Consider the following 20381-nt stretch of genomic DNA (forward strand, 5'->3'; position numbering starts at 1 on the left):
AACACTTCTCTGCCATCATTTTATGGTGGTGCGATAACGGTAACATAGATGGATCACATACTCCAGTTCCATCCATAATGGTATTGGGCCTTGGGAACAAAGACACGGCTCTTCTCTGTTGATCCATTAAATTGGACGAGATGGTGACTGAACTGCTCCATTAGTTCTGACCTCTAACCAAAGTCACATTAAATGGATTGTCTAGCGTTTTTGGGCCTTGTTGAAGCTCCGCGAATTCCACTCGATATGTCCGATGCATATTATCGGCTTCAAGAATGACATCTTAATTGAGAGACACGGTTGCAAGAGTTTCCAAGTCGTTAAAACGGAGCACATATTTAACGGCGGCTTCCGCATTACAATTTCCATGAGAAAAGATGGTTCGGTATTCCCATTTCTGCTCTCCCACCCATTGCACGTCGTACTCATTCGAACCTATATAGGGATCAGGGATTTTCCTGTGCTTGATCAAGTCGACGTGCACAGTTGTCAGAAATTGCAATATGGGAAGGAAGCCATCAGTCCATGCAGGCAATTGGCATTCTCGACTTGTTTGAACGTCCAACTGGAGCTGAGAGGAGTGAATTTGTAGACGTGCATGGTGTGCAGTTGTCACAAAATGATATGTTCAAAACTGCAATATGTTCCCAGCTGGATCTACGGAATGTCAAAGTACATAAAGTATGATTAGTGATAGTTTTAGTTTTGATATAATATATATCGCGGCATACCTTTGAACCCTGTGTATCCACACCGGCGGCCGACCAGCATTATATCCACCTCGGATGCCAATTGAGGATATGATTGGTTTGTGAACCCAGTCCATCCATTTTTTATTTTATTATTTTATTTTTTAAACTAGTGAGGATAACTCGACTGCTTGTTCTCTACTAACAAATCAAGTTGTTCAATAATGTGAAATTAGCGTGCTGGATACTAACCTATTAGTTTCCGTTAATAATCACGAATAAAAGCTTGTTGAAAACAGACGCGGCTTTTCAGCCACATTTAACACTATAAACCAGTGGAGTTAATTTAGTCAATGAGTTATTGTAACCATATAACGGGCAATATCAATTTGAACAGTGGCCCATGGTTACGTATTATGTATTACCGCTTTTCAGAATGATGAAAGATGCTTAAAAGACACACTTGGCTAGGTCCACTGCCTCAGGAAACATACAAGGATGATCTCCTCCGTTCATGATATGACCAAGCTTGTCTGGAATTATCAAGGGTGAAACTAGCCGATTTATGAAAGCTCTGCTCGATATGGTTTTTGAATTCGCTCCGGTTGGTAAACGAGTCGATATTGGGGCATTCTGGACAGGTAAATGTAGACACCGAGGCAAATCGCTCCCACCGGTCAGGATTGGCTGACAATCTTCGTCGGCGAAATCTGACCAATTGCTCGGCGCATTTCGCCATTTCTTCCTGGCCGCCGCTTTCAAGGTATTTCGCTACAATGTTGGCCATTCGGTCCATCGTTATCTGCCCCGGCTCTCGTTTTCGTTCACTCTCGTAGGTCGGGATCCACTGGTCCATAATCACACCATTCCAATCCCTGGAGCGGTCATTGAAGCGGAAATAGCAATCGGCTAACTCTGGTCGACGTTTAACCCTTTTGTGGACCTTGTCTGTGTCGACCATACTTGCGAAGAATCCAGTAAAACTCGCAAAAAGGTCGGCGATACGTCCATTTCCGATTGATGTGTGGTGTCTGGCGCCAGTTCCTAAGCTCACCACCACACCGGGCTTCTGAGCTGACTCTAAAACTTGCAATTCATCAAGTACATCTTCGGTTGCATTGTTTACACGCATCCCTCCATGTTTGAAGGTCAAATTTTCGATCTCGAGCTTTTCAAAGTACGAGGGCGCTGCCATAGTTGCGTGTCCGACCTCCCAAATAGCATCTCCACTAGCTGCACTCGGATTACGGTGAGACGAACCAGTCTCTTTGTTAGCAAAATGATTGTAGCTTCGAAACAAATATGTTTTCTCCCGACTAGATTTCGTACGTTTTCCACAGGCGGTGACAATACTAGAATCAATTAGAATAGTCACATTACCCCAGTTCTCTTTTTGTTTTCTTCTTCTTCTTTCCCCTTCCGATTTCTTGGAACTTACGTTTTGCAAATATCCGATGGTGCTGCCAACGGGGTGTGCTTTAATCCTACATGCGCGTCAGAATCGTAGGCGTTGGAAATCTCTCTGATTGTAGCGTCAAGGCTGTAGGTGTTATATTTCGTTTCTTGAGCCCAGAGCGGTGGGAGTCGTCGGCAATGGAAAGTTCTAGGTCGCCCATATACCCGGTTTGCAAAGCGTATATATTGCTCACAGGCATCATACGCTGTCATGCGAAGTCTTCCCAACATAAGGGCAATCAGTCTAAATATGCGATGAGCCAATCGAAGCATCAGAAGAGCATGATATATGAGAGGACCTCACCCTCCAGTGCCGGATCCCACGATGAAATCAAAATAATGGCATGGTAAATATGGAGAATTCTGAGGGTCTCCAGACGGGAGTACAGCGTCACAAGGATAGAAACTAGAAGATCCTGGTTTTGTATCGGCGCCGGGAGTGTCTTGAAGGATACTGCTCAGCAGGAAATCATTTTCTTCCACTCTCGCAATTTCTCGCATTAGAGCCTTTAAGAACAACAGGCTTGCGAAGCCTCTGACCCCGCCTCCATCTAAGACAAACTTTGCTTAGCACTCTTCCCTTGGAGTTGGTCACCACAGAAGGACACAAACCGATGCTCAGCAACGTCCATTCATCCCAAGGGTCAGCCATATTAACATTGGCAAGGAATTAGAGACTTGTAGACAAGACCGGATCCATAGACCATAAGGGAATCTAGGGACAAAACTACATTCTGGACCATTTTATGCCAACGGTCGAGTGTAGAAATCATAATGACGTCGAGAGCCAAGTGGTTTTCTTTGCTATTCTAAAATTAGCAGAATTGATCAGGTGAGCCTGAACATAAACATGTGGTAGTGGAGTGGCGAATACAAATGCTCGTCCCCGATACGTGCGTCTAGCCTGCTTACATAATCACATTTTTTGTCATCAAGCCAATTGTCTGTTAAAAAACGGGCCGCCGAATTAAAAACGTATGTTGATTGATAACAGTCAACCATCATGTAGGTATGATTTTGAATCATCAGCTTGACCAGACTTTCCCTTGTTTAGTCGTGGTATATTTCCAGGAACTGCCCTGAACGCCATGGATTTGAAGCAGCAATCTCGATGTTAGTACAATTATAGTTATCATTATAATATGTTTATTTTATATTTTTTTCTCTGACTTTTGTTTTACGCACTAGTCCGTCTCCTGTGTTTAAATTTACATTCTGGCTGAAACTGGATAGAGGATTGTTTCGTAATATAAGGATTGTGACATCGTATTTCTGCATGGTCTTGGAAAGATTTATGGAATACTGACGATTTTACACGAAAAATTGAAATAAATCGCACTGGATATCAATTGATGTAGAGATGTAACACGATAAATCAAAAGACATATCTAAAGCGACTATGCTCTTTATCGGTCAGATCCAGCAAATCATTCCACCCCGGTGCATCCTCAAGGCCATCCCCATCGCCGGTTGCAGCATCTCGGTCCTTCTTTCTATTCATGTAATGCAGATATCCACTGGCACAATTCTATTAGCTTTACCAACGTCTTGTTGGTAGGGTAGTGGGGAAAAACTCTTACATCATCAAAAACTCAATTGCGATCATCAAGGCAACCGACACATAAAACGCTCTGAAGCCCGTGGGATACCGAGGACTCTCGCTGGATAGGAAAAAGTGTGGCGCCACGATTTGTCCCACACTGTAGGCCATGAACATCATTACTCCGACGGTTGCCTTCTTCGTAAAACCGCCGATATTCGACGAGAGCAAAGACATGCACATGATGTATGGAATTGTGTTGACGAAGAGAACTGTGAGTTATTAGGAATCGAATATACCGGTGTCATCGGGTCAGGATTCATACCGTAGAAAGCACCGAGACGACCATGGGCATGAGAAGCAGGCAAGGCTGTTCACGAAGATTAGCCAGACAAGGAATATATCAGCAATGGAACCTTACTATCAACAAGAATAGCACCAATCAAGACCACAGTATTTGCAATAATCATCAATATGCATCTCGAATTAGGAATAAGCTGGGCTGCGATACCGGCCACGAGGACTGAGCATAACTGGATACCGTCCTCAGGAAAAGACATCAGTGTGGCCTGTCTGTTTGAGTATCCGAGGCCTTCCAGGACAATTTTATCGAACTGTAATTGAGAATCAGACTTGAAATGGCCCTGCAGACATCAAACATGTTCTTACCGAGGTCAATCCCCCACCTGGAATACACTGCAGAAAAGCCATCGCCGTCAACATCCACGCCTGGGGATCCTTCAATGCTTCTCTCACTTGATACAGTTTGTACTTTCGATTTTCGATACCAGTGTGATTTTGCATAACCCTAATAACAGCAATTTTCCGCTCCCGATCGGACAAGAACCATGCTGTCGTCGGAGACGTCGGCAGGGCGAAAAATAACAAGATGCCCCATGCTATCGTGATCGGGCCTACCGTTAGAAATATAACCTGCCAAGTGACGTACTTTCCGCCTCCTTTCAATGTATCCCCTGCCACCGCATAAGTAATGGAGTCGGCGATAAAGGATCCAATACCGCCTCCAGCCCACCAGATTGACGCCCGAAGGGGTTGCTCTCGCGTCGTCCAATACTGGCCGACTAGCAGAGTAAGAATCGGGGAGATGCAGGTCTCGAATGCGCCGAGAAAGAAGCGACAGACTGCCAATGTAGCGAACGAGTTCGTTGCGGTCATGCATGTTGTCGCAACACCCCACAAGATGACCATCACTCCAAAGTACCTCCCAAGCGGCAATTTCTGCATCAGCACAGAAGACGGATATTGCGCGAAGAGGTAGCCAAAGTAGAATATCGATGACACCCAGCTGTAGTCTTGGCCGACAAGATGCTACATTGATTCCGTTAGCCTGCATTTAGACTCTAATGGTCTTTGGGGAAATCTTACATCGTCATCGCGAATACCATAAATTGATGCCTCAGACAAGGCGACCTTATCGATGAAGGAGAGAATGTATGTGATCGTCATCTACATTGTCAGCAATCAGCTTCGTTAATTTTTGGGCATGTTAAAAAATACCATTGTGAGCAAAATAATGTCAAGTTTCCACCGAACGAGTCTTGCTTCATCCTTGGTGTAGAAGAAATTGTCGCCCGCAGCGGCAAAGAGATTAGCTGCATCGTCGTAGTCGCCATTTTGGACAGGCACTTTAGCATCCTGAGCTGTGGACGTGATGGTTGTTGCGCCATGTTCAACAGGTAGATTAATATCTCCAGGTGACCCACTTGCTACTTTCTTTTCGTCCGAAGACATCTTGAAATTTGGAAACACAGCTGAGTGACAGCATTCAGGAAATACAGCTGAAAATATCCGAATAAGTAGTCGCATGAGCCCGTTTCTTATCAGACACCCATGCATCTTCCCCGCATTCCAAGATGTTGGTGTTGGAGAAAGATAACACCGGCAGAACACCCGGTGTCGGCTCGCCAACCGCTCCCGATCTGGTAATAAACTCTTTTGTGGTGAAAGGCACAATTTCCAAATACCGTAAGGCTGGCAACTAGTCGCTAATCGAGCCGAATCGGGAAGCTTTGACGATAGCAAACTATATGAGTGATACTTACGGAATGGCGCGTGAATACAATGTAGCGCTCGGCTGGGCTTTATTAATGCTCATGTTTACAATAATTATTGCTTATGACCATGCGCTCTAAGAATGATTCTCACAGATACGGAAGTAATCCAAAATGCATTCCAAACCCAGCAATGAGACGGCGATCAGCCCAACATATCAGCATGTCATCGTGAAAGGACTACCCTATGAACGAGGACTGACCCATGGTCGGCGAGCCCAAGAAAAAGTCTGTGCAAATGTCCATTACTATCGAACCCCGGGCAAACTGGTTTCGCCGTGAGTATAACCCTAACCCTAACATTGAAAGCAAAACAAGGAAGCTAAGTAATACAGCCACCTCATCGACCAGATTATCGACCAAGTCTACAAACCTGCAATAAAGATGTATTATCCAGCTGCGCTCGACGAAATGCAAGGCATTGCCGACGGCGCTGGGGTAACGCTAGACGACATCATCCTATTGAATTCGCGGTATGACCTTGCACGCATCGACGAGCCCGACAACAGTAGCCCTCCTGCAGAAGTCACCCTGGACCAGGCTAATGAATGCACAAGCGCATTCTTCCTGAAGGAAACCAATCCGGAAGGCCACGTTATCAATTCACAGAACTGGGACATGTCGGCGCGGCTATGGAAACAGGACGCCATCATCTATCTCGAAGTCCACCCAGATCCCTCTGAAAACAAGCCCAATTTGTTCCTAGTCACCGAAGCGGGACAACTCGGTCGCTCGGGAATGAATTCGCTCGGAATTGGCGTGACTGCAAATTCACTCATGTCCTCCGATGACTACGTACCACTTGCGGACGTCGATGCAAGAGCTGGTCCCCAGCAGAAGTTCATCTTGCCCATTTCGTTGCTGCGGCGTATGGTTCTAGAGTGTAATCATTTATCGGAAGCGTTTACTGCAGTCTTCAACTTTCCACGACACGTCTCAAATAATCTGACCATTGCCACTGCCGAAGGGTTTGGTGTCTGTCTCGAAATCACGCCCGATCGAGCGTACAAAGTGTATGGAGATATAGATGACCATTACCTGGTACATACGAACCACTTCACCCATGCCGGTTTTGAGTCGCGAGCAGACATCCGTGACCGTTACCCAGGCGGTAGTAGTTGGCATCGACGCCGGAGGTTCGAGCAAGGAATACGCGGTGACGCTCTTGCAGGTCGCTTGACCCAGAAAAAGCTCATCACGGCATTCTCGGATCATCTGAGTTATCCCGAGGCACTATGTTGTCATCCAGACGATAGCCCGGTTGATGCCATAATTGGACATCTCCCAGGATATCCATTTCGTGGGTCGACTGCAACTGTCGCATGCGTAATGTATAACCTGACAACAAAGACTGTCACTGTGTGTAAAGGTCCTCCCTGTCAAGGTAAGTTCGAGACCTTTCAATTACATGGGCCATCGGCATCCGAAATCAGAAACTCGGCTGTATCACGAGTGGACAACAAGCTCCGACCCGAAGTCCCATAAATGCTTTGATAGATTGATCCCCTAGATGAGTCAGAACCGAGGGGGTTAAGTGCTATATATAAACCGAATCGAAGTTATGCATGACATATTGTACATCAACTCGTTTGCCTTTCTTTTCCTGTTCCAAAGTAATTCTCTCAAGTAAATCCCTGGTCTTGCGTATATGTGTTCCTAATGGTTCTAGTTCTGTGAGGAACGTGATGATCCAATCTTGGTAGATAACATCAGTAATTTCAATTCCTGCAATAAAAATCGGTAGTGGCCAGGTGTGAGAAGAACGAGGAAATTGTAGATAATTTAACTTTCGGAACCTCTGTGTGATGAGAATAATCTGTGTGGCGGCTTCCTGGGACTCAGGATCAGTTCTCACGTCAGGTTCAACGACACGATTTAGCATTATCGTTGCCGATTTATGCAAGGTTTCAACTGTCAGAAAGTGGAATAACGAGCGGTCAATTGCCTTGCTATCTTGCTGCTCCCTCATTAGAAGGGCGCATTCCTTGTCGGATTTAGTCTCGTACTTATACTTGGGAAAATGTACATATGCCACTTACAGCGCGAATCTTCGCAATTTGAGCCTGCAATACCTCTATCTTTGCCGTACGCAGTTCTTTCAGCGTGTTATCCCACTCAAAATATTGTTGGTGCTCTTCATTCCAAGACGCAAACGCATTGATCCGACCCATAATGGCGAAAATTTGATCGCACATCGCGTGACAAGGTTCTTGCACTAGGTCTTCTTCAAGTTCTTTCCGGGGGTACTTGTTGCCAAAGCAAGGACTCAGATATGAATGTCCCTCTGGATAGCTGCGAAGGAATGGAAATGCACCGAGTCCGACGAGAATATTGAAAAGATTGTCCGGTGACCGCCGGCTCGAGAAGAGAGAATAGCGTAGATCGAAGTGCGCTAACCAGATCAACAATCTTGATTCAAGCGTACCCAAATTTTCCTTTATTTTAGCCCAATTTTCTTTAACAGCCACTCGTATCAAGTCGGTCCTCTCGTAATATGACCGAAAATCAGACAGCATCAAATCGCAGCTATTCAAGAAATACGCGGTAGAAAAGAGCATGTACAGACTCTCTGCTATCGAAGCGCTCTTGGCGATATTGTTGGTAGACAAATTCTCAATGATCGGACCAAGTGAATCGGCGGCAGACAGGTAATAAAAGGTGCCCAGGAAGCTTAGTTGACTTTTAGATTGACACGAGATATAGGCACTACACCACCCAAGAATGGAATGTTTGAGTGGAGAATTGGCATTTCTTCGTGTGGTGTCCAGCATGAATTGGTACGGATTCCACGCCGACTGCTTGACAGTGAGAAGCCAGGGCATTTTGGCTGCTTGGTCGTCGAGCAGAGCCGAGTCATCGGTTACCAGGGAAGGCATGGCCCACAGACTCGATCCTGGGTATTGAATTGAAGGGGCGTCTAATTCTAGGATTTGATTAACGTCTTCATCTGCGTTATCTCTCGCGACGGGCGTCAGTGACGGAAGCGAGGTCATATTAGACTCCGTATTTATATCCGGTATCATTAAGAGGTCGTTTGCAGCAATATTGTCATGATTAGGATTGAAATCGCTGTCTGCAGCGTTAGAAGCATCTATGCACATGTTGCTCTGCAAGCCAGTGCCTTGACAGGCAGAACTTCCAGGATCATGCGAGATTGGCAGTAGATAAGGATGAAGTTCTGTGTCGTTGGCTAATTGATTGACACTCCCTGAAGGGGACTGCATCGCATACTTCGAGTCCGGCTGCCACGTCTTAAAATTCCAATGAAACGAGGAACTGCACGACAGCTTCAGACGCTGACAGTTGTCACACGGCAAGATTCGGCTGCTACACTTGACGCGACGGCGACGACAGGTAAGACAGCCCCCGACAGAGCGTGTGCCTCTGCGGCGTCTCTGCGGTTGACTGTTGTTCCCGTCTGCAGAGTTCATGCCGCTGCTGAGATGTATATGTTTTCGCTGTTCCTCTCTTGAATGTGAATATGATTATGTGGTGAAGTGCGACGAAGTCACGGAACAAAGGCCGAAATCGAGCCGGGCCGGGCTAACTTTTAGCGCTGCAGCAAACCCCACCAATATATGTTATGATAATTGCTTCATGTGGAGAGAATGTCCCCGCTTGATTCTTGTTTCAACCAGCATTGCCATATGAGTTCGGAGATGCCAATACAATCCCGTTCTACAAAAGACGAGAAAACACAGAAACTCAATCGAAGCCACTCAGGTTGCAAGTCGTGTCGCAGGAGAGGCAAGCGAGTCAGTTATATGCCATGTTATTGTTAGTCGTCATTTTAATTTTTTTTAGTGCGATGAAACAAAACCATCCTGCCTAGCTTGTACGAGGTTGTCGTTAGAATGTAGCTATGGCCTCGATATCAACTTTCGAAACGTCACGCGAGCGCATTTCCAGAAGCATGGAAAAGCTCAAATCCCTTCTAGTCAACCTGCAGCCATGATCAGCTTGTCAGACACAAAATATAACGTGACTAGATTTAATGATCTCGGCGGGCCTTCAAGCCCTACATTTCCAGCCACTCTAGATTCTGGAGATAGCATTGAAGCCAATTACTTCAACCATTTCCAGAGCCATGTTCGCCGCCTCTTACCCGCCGCATCTCTACGGTTTACATCGGGGATCCCCCAATCACTATGTTTGCGACTTTCTACACTTTGTCTTGCAGCATCAAATCTCTCGATGCTTGATTCTCGAGTTCAGAGCCGTATACATGCTGGGGATAGCCGAACATCCCTCTTCAGTCCTTGCGTGAACTACTCGCATCACTACCGTGCCCAGAAATACCATGACCTAACACTTTGGCATCTTCGTACTATAAAGGCCGATGAGTTGAAACGTCACTCCCCTGAACTCCTTGTCTCTCTTGTTCTCCTCGCCTATTACAACCATGCATCTACAGATCATTACAAATTTCGACTAGCAGTGTGGGATTCCGTTCGCTTCGTTTTACTTAATAAAGAGAGTATAATAGATTCACCAGACGGGCCAGATTCACTACAACTGTGGTACCGGCTTTGCATGTCTCACCGGCCTGCGAAGCCGCCCGCGCTGCTGCTTGAAGGAGAAGGACTCAGTTCCTTTAGCCCGAATCTGCTTTCAGCTACAACTAATCACATATACCTCAAGTGTATTCTGGGAATGAGTGTGGATGACCTCATTTACGATATTCTTATAAAAACATTGGAAATTCGGACGAAGTTGGTGGTTTACCGTTGCGTTGCAGGGAGTTGCCAGATATCCGACCTATCAGTTGAGATAGGTACCGTAGCTCATGGAGTCCTGAGCAAGCTACTTGGGAGGAATTCCATACCAGATGAGTACTACGAGGCTCGTGACAGCTATGTGAGAGGTTCTCACTTATTGGGCTTATTGGACGTTCAAAAAGAGAGACTAAAAGTCTGGACGGCCAGAATTAGTAAAGACCAGTTACCTATGATATGCCACAGTTTTTCGACCCATCAGGACACTATGAACGCTTTATATTGTATGCTTTGCGAGATTGCATTTGAAGAAGCCAAGATACATGACTTCTCAGTTGACCATGATGAATACTCTCCTACCCGCATTGAAAACTATGCATGGAAGGCGTGCCAAATTGCCAGCACTGTGGATTTGACTCTGTCAACTACGTCAGATGTGTACACGCTCAGTCTCACGGAGATATTGCTTCAACTTGTACTACTGTGGCGATCGGACACAATTTTTCACTACATCCTCGGTGTTCTATGGCAACAGATTGAGAACAATGGAAAGGGATATGAACACTCCCACTACCCCACGCATCTCGTTAAGCGGATCATTACCCAAATGGAAATATATTGGGAGAAAGATCGAGCAGTGACTTTTGCTATCCCAGCAGTTCCAGAAACTATATCGAAAGTGAAACTATTAGACATTAAACATCCCATAGATCTGGTAGTTGGCGGGTACAACAGGGATGGCCAGCATTTTGTTGAGAAGATACCACTGCCATAGCGTCTATTCTATAGACCAATATACCAGAACGTATATGCGATAATTCCGTCTCCAACTCGAACCCTTATAAGTACACTACTAACGGTTAACATTTAAGGAACGTATCCTTATTTAACACTAGCAAGTACTCATGTTATTGCGATGGTTAATTTGTGATGTGATTAGAAGATTGGATGATCTCTAGCTTGCCATCCGTCAGCTTCCACCAAGTAAGGAGTTCGTTTTGAAAGTCAGTTGACATGTGCCTCAAGTTCACCGAAAGGGTTTTAACAAAGCTATCTCTACATAACAAAGAATGGGAAGCCTCGCAAACCCCCAACCGTTATAATACTACCCTTGCCTTAGTGTTTTTTTAATTCCAAAAACATCGCAACAAAGTATACCTTTTCCTATTCCTTGGTGTACATAGCGTCTTTTCGCAGATAATCTATTGTCTCGCTCTACCACTCTCCATTTAAGCATCCCAAATTATTCATAACCTCATACAATGGTTTGCTTTGTCGGGAACACCAGAAACCCCTGAGGTATTACCTTACTGGAAGCTCCTCTTTGACCAGGAGGCTGTCCACCAGGCAGCATTCCATCACAGTTATCACGGTAGTGGAACGGCCTCCGATCTATATATGCCATAGAGTGGGACTTCATATGTACACTAACACTAGCATTTATCAATAACCTAAGTCTTTACTTATTGCATTGTAGATGCACCACAAAGACAAGATTGAGTGTGGAAATTACAAAAATACATAGAGTGTAACAAATAACATGTAAAATATCAAATGTTAAAATGAAAAGATTGGTACACAAAGATATTCCATTATTCTGTATATATTAGCGTGATTTATATTACCAGAGAGATTAACGTCACTGCCAATAAAGTACGAGTCTAACCGCTTGTAGGAAAATCTTACGCGTGTAATGGTAATTATCCGTTTGCCCCACTTTGCTCTTGGGGTCTTCGATTTTTATTAGCTTAAAGACCATCATCTCCCCTTCCAGGAATTAAATTCTCTTTCAAATCAATTGAAACAAGGCAACGAGGCAACATGGAACGCCCTGAATGGACAAAAATACATGCAGATACCTCCATCCAGAGGTCGTCACAGACACTCTCGGTCGTTGCCGACATTGCATACATTTATGGTGGAGAATTACATCCCCGCGAGCCGGTTGATTCAGCTATATATCGAGTGCCTGTGAATCGAGGTTAGTATTAACATATCACCTGGTTTGGTAGCGCTAGATTAACGCTGGATTGAAACAGAGAGTGCATCGGACAGGAAAATATCAACAATTCCTGAACCAACCAATGCCCCCCAACCTAGAGTCGGGTCTGCATCTACCACCATCGACGGGAAAATCTACATTTTCTCCGGCCGTGGCGGCACCGCCATGGCTCCCATAGAAGAGCAGGGTTCATTCTGGTGCTTTGACCCTCCCAGCAACACCTGGTCTCAAGTCCAACCCAGCGACCCACAACTTCGGTACCCTGTTGGACGCAGCTACCATTCACTCACAAACAACGGCCAAGACACGATCTTCCTCCATGCCGGCTGTCCTGATAAAGGTCGACTAGCCGACCTGTGGGCATTCAACATTCGGACTCGCCAGTGGCAGGAACTGCCTCTAGCACCCAAGCCTGAAAGAGGCGGTACGTCGATTGCGTATGCGAATAGGAAGCTATTCCGTATGAACGGGTTTGATGGAACCACAGAGCAAGGAGGTGCAGTAGACGTATTTGATGTCGAGAATAACGTCTGGAGCACTGTTACCTACCCAGCCGATGGGGTTTCTGGCCCTAAGCCCCGTAGTGTGAGCTGTCTGTTATCGCTCAACATTCAGCAGAAACCGTCTCTAGTGACCATGTTTGGTGAGGGAGATCCTAGTAGCCTGGGTCACCAAGGAGCCGGGAAAATGTTTTCAGATGTATGGGTTTTCGATATCGAGTCCCAGAAATGGACGGAAGCACCGGTTGATCAAAAGAAAGCTCCTGTAGCCCGGGGCTGGTTTGATGCAGATGTGATAGCGGACTCTGTCATTATCCACGGAGGTCTGGCGGAGTCAAATGAGCGTTTGGGTGATGTATGGCGGCTTTACTTTTGATGTGACTATCCCAGCCATTCAATAAGCCAGGTTATATTTAAGAGACGATGTTATCCCAGCACAATGGACGCGGCTAGTTTCTATAAATTTGCATAACTCTTTATATTTATAACATATACTACGAACTCGCTATCTTCATTTTACGAATAATGTTAAATGATGCTGCTATAGCAACTATGGCCCACTAGTCTATAACAGGCTAGCTCGATAATAAAAATCATTCATTGACCAATCATAACACAGATTCTCCGGCAAATTTAAAATCAAGATATGGCGTTATACATGGCATAGCGCTTTGCCGGGGGTCATCTATTATAAAAAGAATATATATATAAAGTGCTATGATGAAGGGCGCACATCAATTTCATAAGTATCAACGGGATAATTTCAAATCCAACATTTGGAGACAGAATACCAATTGAATAGTGTACCCACGGATCGGAAATGCGATTTTCCCGAATCGCAATTCCGAACCAGCAATGGAAATGATGGTAGCAAATGTTATTTGTCAGCTAAGTTTGTTGATGAAATTGTAACTTTTGATCTAAATGTGGTTGGCCATTCCAGGAATTAATATATATTTAACTCCTCCACAACACGCATCAATTGATCAATTGAGATTAAAAGACACTTAACAAATTAAGTGACCAATCAGATTTTTAAAGACAACATTTGAATCACAATTTACAGGTATGTTACCCAAGGAAATGTACTCAATGGATCAAGTGATTGGTGACAAAAATGACTAATATCATGGTTACTGCGCATGTGTAGATTTAAAACCACCAAAATGAGCTCAGAAGACATCCACAGCCAAGCCATTTCTTGGCTGAAAAACTTCCACAAACACATGGACGCACTCGATGCCAGCATCGCTATACCAAAGCTTTTCGCCGAAGATTGCACCGTCAGTTTCGCCGGCCAACCGCCCTTGACCGGCCAGGCCGAGATCCTGGATTTCTTCAACACCCAGTTCCCGACATTAGAACTCATGCAACATACTATCAAACACGTGGATGTCCTGCCTGACCGGATTTACCAGGAAGCTAACATTCGTTATATCATAAAAAATGACCCCGAAAAGAAGGAGATAGATATTAAGGGTATTGCGATCTTTGGGAAGAAGCCGGATGAGGATAAACTTAGGTTTTTCACTGTCTATCTAGATCCGTCGCCAATTAAGGAGAGGGCTGAGGCTGTGTTTGGTAGTAAGGCTTGATATTGATTATTGCTGAATCATGAAGCATTGAGCTTCTGTTTTTATATCCAGGTATCAAGGATAAACTAATTATAGAATAAGTCTGCCTGTTTATTGGATGTTTAGTATACCCCATATTTAGTAGGTAGTATTTAAAGATCGAATTGCTAGAGCTTGGAGTAGTGGGCCCATGTTTTTTTAGATCTGACCTGTCAGCCACCCCCAATATTCGCCTCGTCTGTTGCCCAAAACCTTTCTCCACCGCAGCCATTGGTGGTGTTGCAAGAGGAGTGGCATACATTTAATGTTTGCATCCGTGTTTGTTCAGGAAATATTGCTTCAGACTTGCTCCAAGACACTCTTGGTGCTTTTGGTATTGTTACTGTTCGATGCCAGTGAGTATGGTAGCTGTCTAATTGGTGTTGCCTGATTGTCGTGAGATCTGACGCGTCCTGGCGCAGTGAGTACGTAGTAGCTTTAGTGCCAAGGGCCGACGATCTTCTGCACGAGCTAGTTCGTAGTTACAGACAAGTCCGGATAAACTGGCAGCCTGGCGGCTGTGGAGAAGGATGAGTAAGATAATGGGTTTCAGGCTGAGACAGTATATATCACGTGATGTATCCGTGGCTGGGCGAATGGCATGCTTAACCTGACTGTGGCTGACGGCGCGAGGGGCAGCGTCTAATCATCAATGCTCTATTTGCCGACGCAGTGGGGCCGATCGTCACTGTATCGTCATTGCTGGCTCTGGTTGGTGACACTATCTGCCGCTACGCCGAATTTAGATGACAAATCTGAGACAGCCAATGATACCGACATGCGGAGAAGGCTGGGGACCCACCTGCCCTACAGTCTCGACCCTGCCAAGCGCTCCAGCCTCCCAGCCCCTCTAGTCGCCAGGCCCGATTAGGCCAAACAAAAACAAGCCCCCACTGCCCGCCCTGCCCTGCCTGCCATGTCTGTCTCCCTGCTGTTATCTCCCTCTTCCTCTTTCTCCTGCCCTTCTTCATTGATCTTGTTCTTTTACAGCTTGGAGAGCTGGTAGCGGACAGCCTGTTCCTCAATTTCTTTCTTTGTCTCTCTTTTGCTAACTGTCACAAGATGCTTAGTGTATATCAGTGAAGTTATTAAGACTGGTGCATGAACAGCCGACCTTTTGGAAACTGATAATTCACACCCCTCACTGAAAAAACACATTCGGCTTTGATTTTGCACACAGAATGGCTTCCAAGCCGGTGAAACTACCATCCCCTGCTGGCCACACAGCGGGGATATACGCTGACATGTCTGTGGATGGGCCGCAAATAGGCACCCTGGTGGTCATCTTCGATCGTGCCAAAAACCTGCCCAACCGGAAAACAATTGGCAAGCAGAATCCATATGTTGCAGCGCGCTTGGGCAAGGAGGCCAAGAAAACAGAGACTGACATGAGAGGTGGTCAAACGCCTAGATGGTAAGCACATCCTTTCCAGAGACAAGCGACGAACAGCTCTAACTTTACACCAGGGACCAGGAAATTCGATTTACTGTACATGAGTCTCCCGACTACTTCCAGCTCAAGATCTCTGTATTCAACGATGATAAAAAAACGGATCTGATTGGAGAAACATGGGTTGACCTTCACTCATTGATCATCCCAGGCGGTAGCCAGAGCGACTCATGGCATGAGTTGAAGTTCAAGAACAAGTACGCGGGAGATATTCGCATGGAAATGACTTATTATGATACGCGCCCAGAGGATGAAGCCGTTATCGAGAGACGGACTGTTGTCCCGGAGAAAACTCTGCTCAAATCCAGTCCTGTTGCACCTGGTGGGTCTTCGACGCTCTCAGGACCACGACAATTCCGTCCAGTGAAGCGGCGACCATTGCCAGAGGACCCTACCGGAGCGCCTGCTTCGCGGGCTCCAGTAGTCCAAGAATACCCTCCCCCAGCACCAGTGAACTCGATGCCACCTCGCCCGCAAGATTATGGGCCTCCTCCGTCAACGTCATCTCGACTGCCTCCTGAGATGCACCCTTCACGAGTTCAGAGTAATTCTAACGATAGATACGTGTCAGAAAATAACACTGGGGCTACTCAGGATCAACATGCTGGACCGTATTATCAGTCATATCAAGAGCCACGCCATGCATACAACGATCATCGCGACTACCCTCCGGGAGACTATAATCAGCAGAGGCAGCTCTCTCTACCAGAGCCCTCCAATTATCCACATGATGCTGATTCGCGTGACGTTGACCCTCGTGTCGACCCTCATGGAGGTAACTCTTACGATGATTATGAACAGCATTCTCGACATTCGCCTCACCAGTATTCCTCCACGAATACATTTGATAATGGCCAATATAGTGTCGAGCCGCTATCTCATCCTCCTGGTTCTAGAAGTTCCCAGGCTCAGTCTCATGTGTACCCAGTGACGCCACAAGCCGGCCCTGTCGCGGAACAAAATGTAGTACCTGTCCATGCTCCGACACACGTTTGGCAAGATAGACACAGACAGAGCCCCTTACGCCATCATGTCGCTGCTGAGGAACGGCCAACTTATGCTGCCATGCAACCAACAGTTGAGGATGAAAATGATGAGGGACCGCCTCCACCACCTCCGGTCCATAGATCATCAGCCAGTCCAGCAGTGCAACGTCCTGCAGCGAGTCCCACGTACAAGCCTTATTCGCAGGAGTATGGGTCTCAAAATGCCGATCCTCGGGACTATAAAGGACCTTCAGCAATATTACCAGCAGACCAGGACATTCCGCTACCAATTATTAAACCCACTCCCCAAGGCGGCACGAGAGCTTTCCCCGAGCATCCAGACTCTGTTCCTTCCAGTCTCATTGCAGGCTATGTTGGAACAACCACAGAGGTCGACACGACAGGGCCTGGCTACCCGGACTACCGCGTAAGTCGCGTGCCAGTCAGTGCGCCTCCGCAGACTGATCTGGGTTATGCCAATGAGGTGCCACAGACCCAGACTGCCCTGCAACCTTTACGAAGATCTCCTGCACCTGCGCCTGCCCACGCACCTATGCCTAATGATGAGAGTCATATTCATCGAAAATCGCCATCGGTAAGCCCTAGTCCACGCCCGCTGTCATATCGAAAATCAATCAGTCCACGCCCTCCATCTAGAGACAACCGTGAGGTTTCGAGCATTCCGTTCTCCCCAGATTCGTTTGATTCCTTGAATCCAAGACGATCTCCTTCTGCAACACGTGAAACTAGGTCTCGATATGAGACTCCCGAGCGAGAAATGGATAACACAAAGTATACAGATACCGGCATGGAAGACGTGCCAATAATCGGTGATGATGGTCGTGTCATTGATCCATCCGATCATCTTCCTTCCGAAACTTGGGCTCCTGAGCCTGAGAAGAAAAAGAAACCGGAGGTCATTATTCGTTTCAAGCATAATCCCCAGAATGCTTCATATAGTGCTCGCTCATCTCCCCGAGAATATTATCATTCAAATCCTACAACACCCGAGTCTACTAACCGACATACTGTCCGGCCGTGGGGTAACCATAAAGCTAGCCCTGGACAACAATCACGGCAAGCTTATGACCATTCTGTACCCACAACTTACACTCCACCACGTCCTGGAAGCGGTAGTCGCGACTACGATAGAAATGAACCTTACTCCCATCAACGCAATCACAGCACACCTGTGACCTATAATACCCCGTCGCGTCACAGGTCTGTATCACCCAATCCCAGTCCACAAGGGTCTCCGCTTTATTCATACGGGAACAGCGGACCCCCTATTCCAGCAAAGGTTCCTATCGCTACCCCAGTGTCGAATAATTACCATGGTTCTGGGATGGACGCACTCAGCCAAGAAATACAGTCCATTGATATTGGATCTGGAGTATACGAACCTTCCCGTGCTGTGAGAAAATATGCTCCGCGAGTACCCGTAACCACGAGCGGCGGATATCGATAGTTGGGTGCATTCCTCTGTAATATACCACACCTACCACTACTTTTCATCTTCTGTGTTTATCTTTGGGGCATGTTTGCAGGGTCGGCGTTTGAGCAGAGGTTATTCACGGAAACATGAATATCCTAATGCATTATGGATCATGTTATACCCTTTTTTTAAATTTGCATTGTCAACTATTTTCAGCTCCAACTGTGTATTATGCTTGTGCGATTGTTATATTGTTAGTGTTCACGATGTTTCTTCCTCGCTTGGTCTTCTCGTTTTTTGGTGTTTTGCAAAGCTACATGAGGGTTGTTGCAGAAATACGATGCAATGACTATTTACAAATTATTTTGAGCATTGGTCAATTACTCTAAGGGAAAGATCGTATTCAATTCATTCAGCGATAATACTGCACATGTGTAGTCCATCTCTTTCTACCTTGCCTTCTGGTGTCGGCCTCTGGTATTATACTTGGAGAATATCAATTATTCATCCCGTCAGCCCTTCATCTGGTTGAGCTTTGATTGGACCATCTCGTAGTATCTCTTATAGAGCGAGTTCTCCTTCGTGATACCGTATATCACCGAAGATTAAGGACAGCCATATTTTCTGCACCCCATTTCTCAGCAACGCATTGTTGCGAAGCTCAGGTTCATCTTGCAAAATCCCCCGGCACTGACTCAAAGATCTGACGAAAACAGCTGCCCCCTGTTTCGATGACTCTGGGTGTCCTGAACCTCATGAGATCTAACCATGTCTCTTCGACAGGACTTTTCCCTCGGCCGATTTTGAACCACTTCGTGATGGTCAGAGCAAACGATTCCTGCGTCCCATTTGACGTTCGTGGTACATAAACGTGGAATTGGAAGTTTCCGCTACAGTGAAGACACTGGAGGGTCCTGCCCGGGGACTGATATACGTAGTCGACGAGTCTACGTTGACTCAATTCCGACCAGTCACATCTGGAAATATGGGCGCAGATGTCGATAAACGGGGCTTGCAGCAGGAGGTGTAAACTGTTTCTCGAGTTGTTGGGTGTGTGTACACAGTCTTGGACGCGGAGATACAGGTATTCTTCCCCGTGGTCATCCGGGGCCGGGCATATGCGTGTTTTCGAAAGATATGGCATGAATCTCTAAGAGTATCACGTGGTGGTGGGTACAGACATGTTCCCGACTTCAATGTATGACAACTTTTCCAACCCGATTTCATAATCAGGCCCGAAGCGATGCCGGTAGTATGCCAATATATCAATTTGATTGATTTGTCACGTCTCTAATTAAGAGGAGACGCGTTATTTATATATAGTAAAACACCTTATCTAGATTTATGCGCCGAAATTTCGGAACATCTTTATATAAAGATGTCTCCCTTCGTATAAGACATGTTGTGTATCCAAAATGCCATTTAGTATAAGTATGGCCGAAAATTGCTGTAACGATATCCAAGAAGCGAACCCCCCATCACCCGCCATTATCATAGAACCATGATGCGGTGTTGAACTAACACCCACACCTAGCCTTATACAGAAGTTAACTCTAGAGCATTTTACATATTGATTTACAGTCATAGCAGGTATAATATAGTATAATATAGTAGTATAGTTATGGAGTACTTGTGGGACCCGAAAATAAGCTCTGGGTAGGGCTGCAGGCTGCAGCCGATAAGATATGGTCCGTGCGCATTTCTAGCCCTAATAGACCCAACTGTGGCCTTATTTCTACGACTGTGATTAATGAGCTATTGAGTGATAGTAGATAGTAATTAAACAAATAACTAACATATAATTAAAATATATTAAGATATATTAAGATATATTAAGATATATTAAGATATCGCTGGATGCCATCAGCAATCCTGCTGGCCATCCTGTATTGGTACCAGATCTGGCCACCGCCAGGCACTCCGC

At 45.9% G+C, this 20381-nt stretch overlaps 8 protein-coding genes across 8 annotated transcripts; 5 read left to right on the forward strand and 3 right to left on the reverse strand.

Moving 5' to 3' along the window:
• Positions 1 to 283: 283 nt before the first annotated feature.
• BGW36DRAFT_429914 (acyl transferase/acyl hydrolase/lysophospholipase) lies at positions 284 to 2796 on the reverse strand (the record flags this gene model as incomplete). Its single annotated transcript, XM_046220760.1, has 5 exons — positions 284 to 458; positions 1184 to 2041; positions 2128 to 2388; positions 2449 to 2695; positions 2757 to 2796. The coding sequence occupies 5 exons, from the start codon at positions 2794 to 2796 to the stop codon at positions 284 to 286; spliced, it is 1581 nt and encodes a 526-aa protein (XP_046069557.1).
• Positions 2797 to 3137: 341 nt separating this feature from the next.
• On the reverse strand, positions 3138 to 5555 carry BGW36DRAFT_418540 (putative pantothenate transporter). The gene is made up of 7 exons (XM_046219428.1): positions 5203 to 5555; positions 5071 to 5151; positions 4354 to 5013; positions 4196 to 4298; positions 4010 to 4054; positions 3725 to 3956; positions 3138 to 3661 (listed from the first exon to the last, which is right to left on the reverse strand). Exons 1-7 carry the CDS (start codon positions 5539 to 5541, stop codon positions 3520 to 3522), a joined length of 1602 nt encoding a protein of 533 aa, XP_046069558.1. The 5' UTR covers positions 5542 to 5555; the 3' UTR covers positions 3138 to 3519.
• Positions 5556 to 5870: 315 nt separating this feature from the next.
• Positions 5871 to 7241, forward strand: BGW36DRAFT_429916 (peptidase C45 acyl-coenzyme A:6-aminopenicillanic acid acyl-transferase; the record flags this gene model as incomplete). The annotated part of the gene is made up of 2 exons (XM_046220761.1): positions 5871 to 6034; positions 6092 to 7241. 2 exons carry the CDS (start codon positions 5871 to 5873, stop codon positions 7239 to 7241), a joined length of 1314 nt encoding a protein of 437 aa, XP_046069559.1.
• A 52-nt stretch (positions 7242 to 7293) lies between these two features.
• Positions 7294 to 9187, reverse strand: BGW36DRAFT_429917 (uncharacterized protein; the record flags this gene model as incomplete). The annotated part of the gene is made up of 2 exons (XM_046220762.1): positions 7294 to 7740; positions 7796 to 9187. The coding sequence occupies 2 exons, from the start codon at positions 9185 to 9187 to the stop codon at positions 7294 to 7296; spliced, it is 1839 nt and encodes a 612-aa protein (XP_046069560.1).
• A 228-nt stretch (positions 9188 to 9415) lies between these two features.
• On the forward strand, positions 9416 to 11246 carry BGW36DRAFT_300211 (uncharacterized protein; the record flags this gene model as incomplete). Its single annotated transcript, XM_046211603.1, has 2 exons — positions 9416 to 9511; positions 9561 to 11246. 2 exons carry the CDS (start codon positions 9416 to 9418, stop codon positions 11244 to 11246), a joined length of 1782 nt encoding a protein of 593 aa, XP_046069561.1.
• Positions 11247 to 12277: 1031 nt separating this feature from the next.
• On the forward strand, positions 12278 to 13471 carry BGW36DRAFT_345749 (uncharacterized protein). The gene is made up of 2 exons (XM_046213204.1): positions 12278 to 12452; positions 12511 to 13471. Exons 1-2 carry the CDS (start codon positions 12293 to 12295, stop codon positions 13347 to 13349), a joined length of 999 nt encoding a protein of 332 aa, XP_046069562.1. The 5' UTR covers positions 12278 to 12292; the 3' UTR covers positions 13350 to 13471.
• Positions 13472 to 13928: 457 nt separating this feature from the next.
• Positions 13929 to 15068, forward strand: BGW36DRAFT_463524 (uncharacterized protein). Its single transcript, XM_046222222.1, has 2 exons — positions 13929 to 14039; positions 14124 to 15068. Exon 2 carries the CDS (start codon positions 14140 to 14142, stop codon positions 14566 to 14568), a length of 429 nt encoding a protein of 142 aa, XP_046069563.1. The 5' UTR covers positions 13929 to 14039; positions 14124 to 14139; the 3' UTR covers positions 14569 to 15068.
• Positions 15069 to 15514: 446 nt separating this feature from the next.
• BGW36DRAFT_345754 (uncharacterized protein) lies at positions 15515 to 18885 on the forward strand. Its single transcript, XM_046213205.1, has 2 exons — positions 15515 to 16000; positions 16054 to 18885. Exons 1-2 carry the CDS (start codon positions 15768 to 15770, stop codon positions 18488 to 18490), a joined length of 2670 nt encoding a protein of 889 aa, XP_046069564.1. The 5' UTR covers positions 15515 to 15767; the 3' UTR covers positions 18491 to 18885.
• The last annotated feature ends 1496 nt before the right edge of the window (positions 18886 to 20381 follow it).

Source organism: Talaromyces proteolyticus (assembly GCF_021365285.1).
Source record: "Talaromyces proteolyticus strain PMI_201 chromosome Unknown BGW36scaffold_9, whole genome shotgun sequence".
Classification (NCBI taxonomy): Eukaryota; Fungi; Ascomycota; class Eurotiomycetes; order Eurotiales; family Trichocomaceae; genus Talaromyces; species Talaromyces proteolyticus.

Coding starts and splice junctions, on each gene's coding strand:
- BGW36DRAFT_418540 (XM_046219428.1), bottom strand. CDS start 5,541: ATGCATGGGTGTCTGATAAGAAACGGGCTCATGCGACTACTTATTCGG. Junction 4,299..4,353: donor CAGGTGGGGGATTGACCTCG/GTAAGAACATGT, acceptor TCTCAATTACAG/TTCGATAAAATTGTCCTGGA. Junction 4,055..4,195: donor ATGCTCAGTCCTCGTGGCCG/GTATCGCAGCCC, acceptor CTTCGTGAACAG/CCTTGCCTGCTTCTCATGCC.
- BGW36DRAFT_345749 (XM_046213204.1), top strand. CDS start 12,293: ATGGAACGCCCTGAATGGACAAAAATACATGCAGATACCTCCATCCAG. Junction 12,453..12,510: donor TCGAGTGCCTGTGAATCGAG/GTTAGTATTAAC, acceptor GGATTGAAACAG/AGAGTGCATCGGACAGGAAA.
- BGW36DRAFT_463524 (XM_046222222.1), top strand. CDS start 14,140: ATGAGCTCAGAAGACATCCACAGCCAAGCCATTTCTTGGCTGAAAAAC.
- BGW36DRAFT_345754 (XM_046213205.1), top strand. CDS start 15,768: ATGGCTTCCAAGCCGGTGAAACTACCATCCCCTGCTGGCCACACAGCG. Junction 16,001..16,053: donor GGTGGTCAAACGCCTAGATG/GTAAGCACATCC, acceptor ACTTTACACCAG/GGACCAGGAAATTCGATTTA.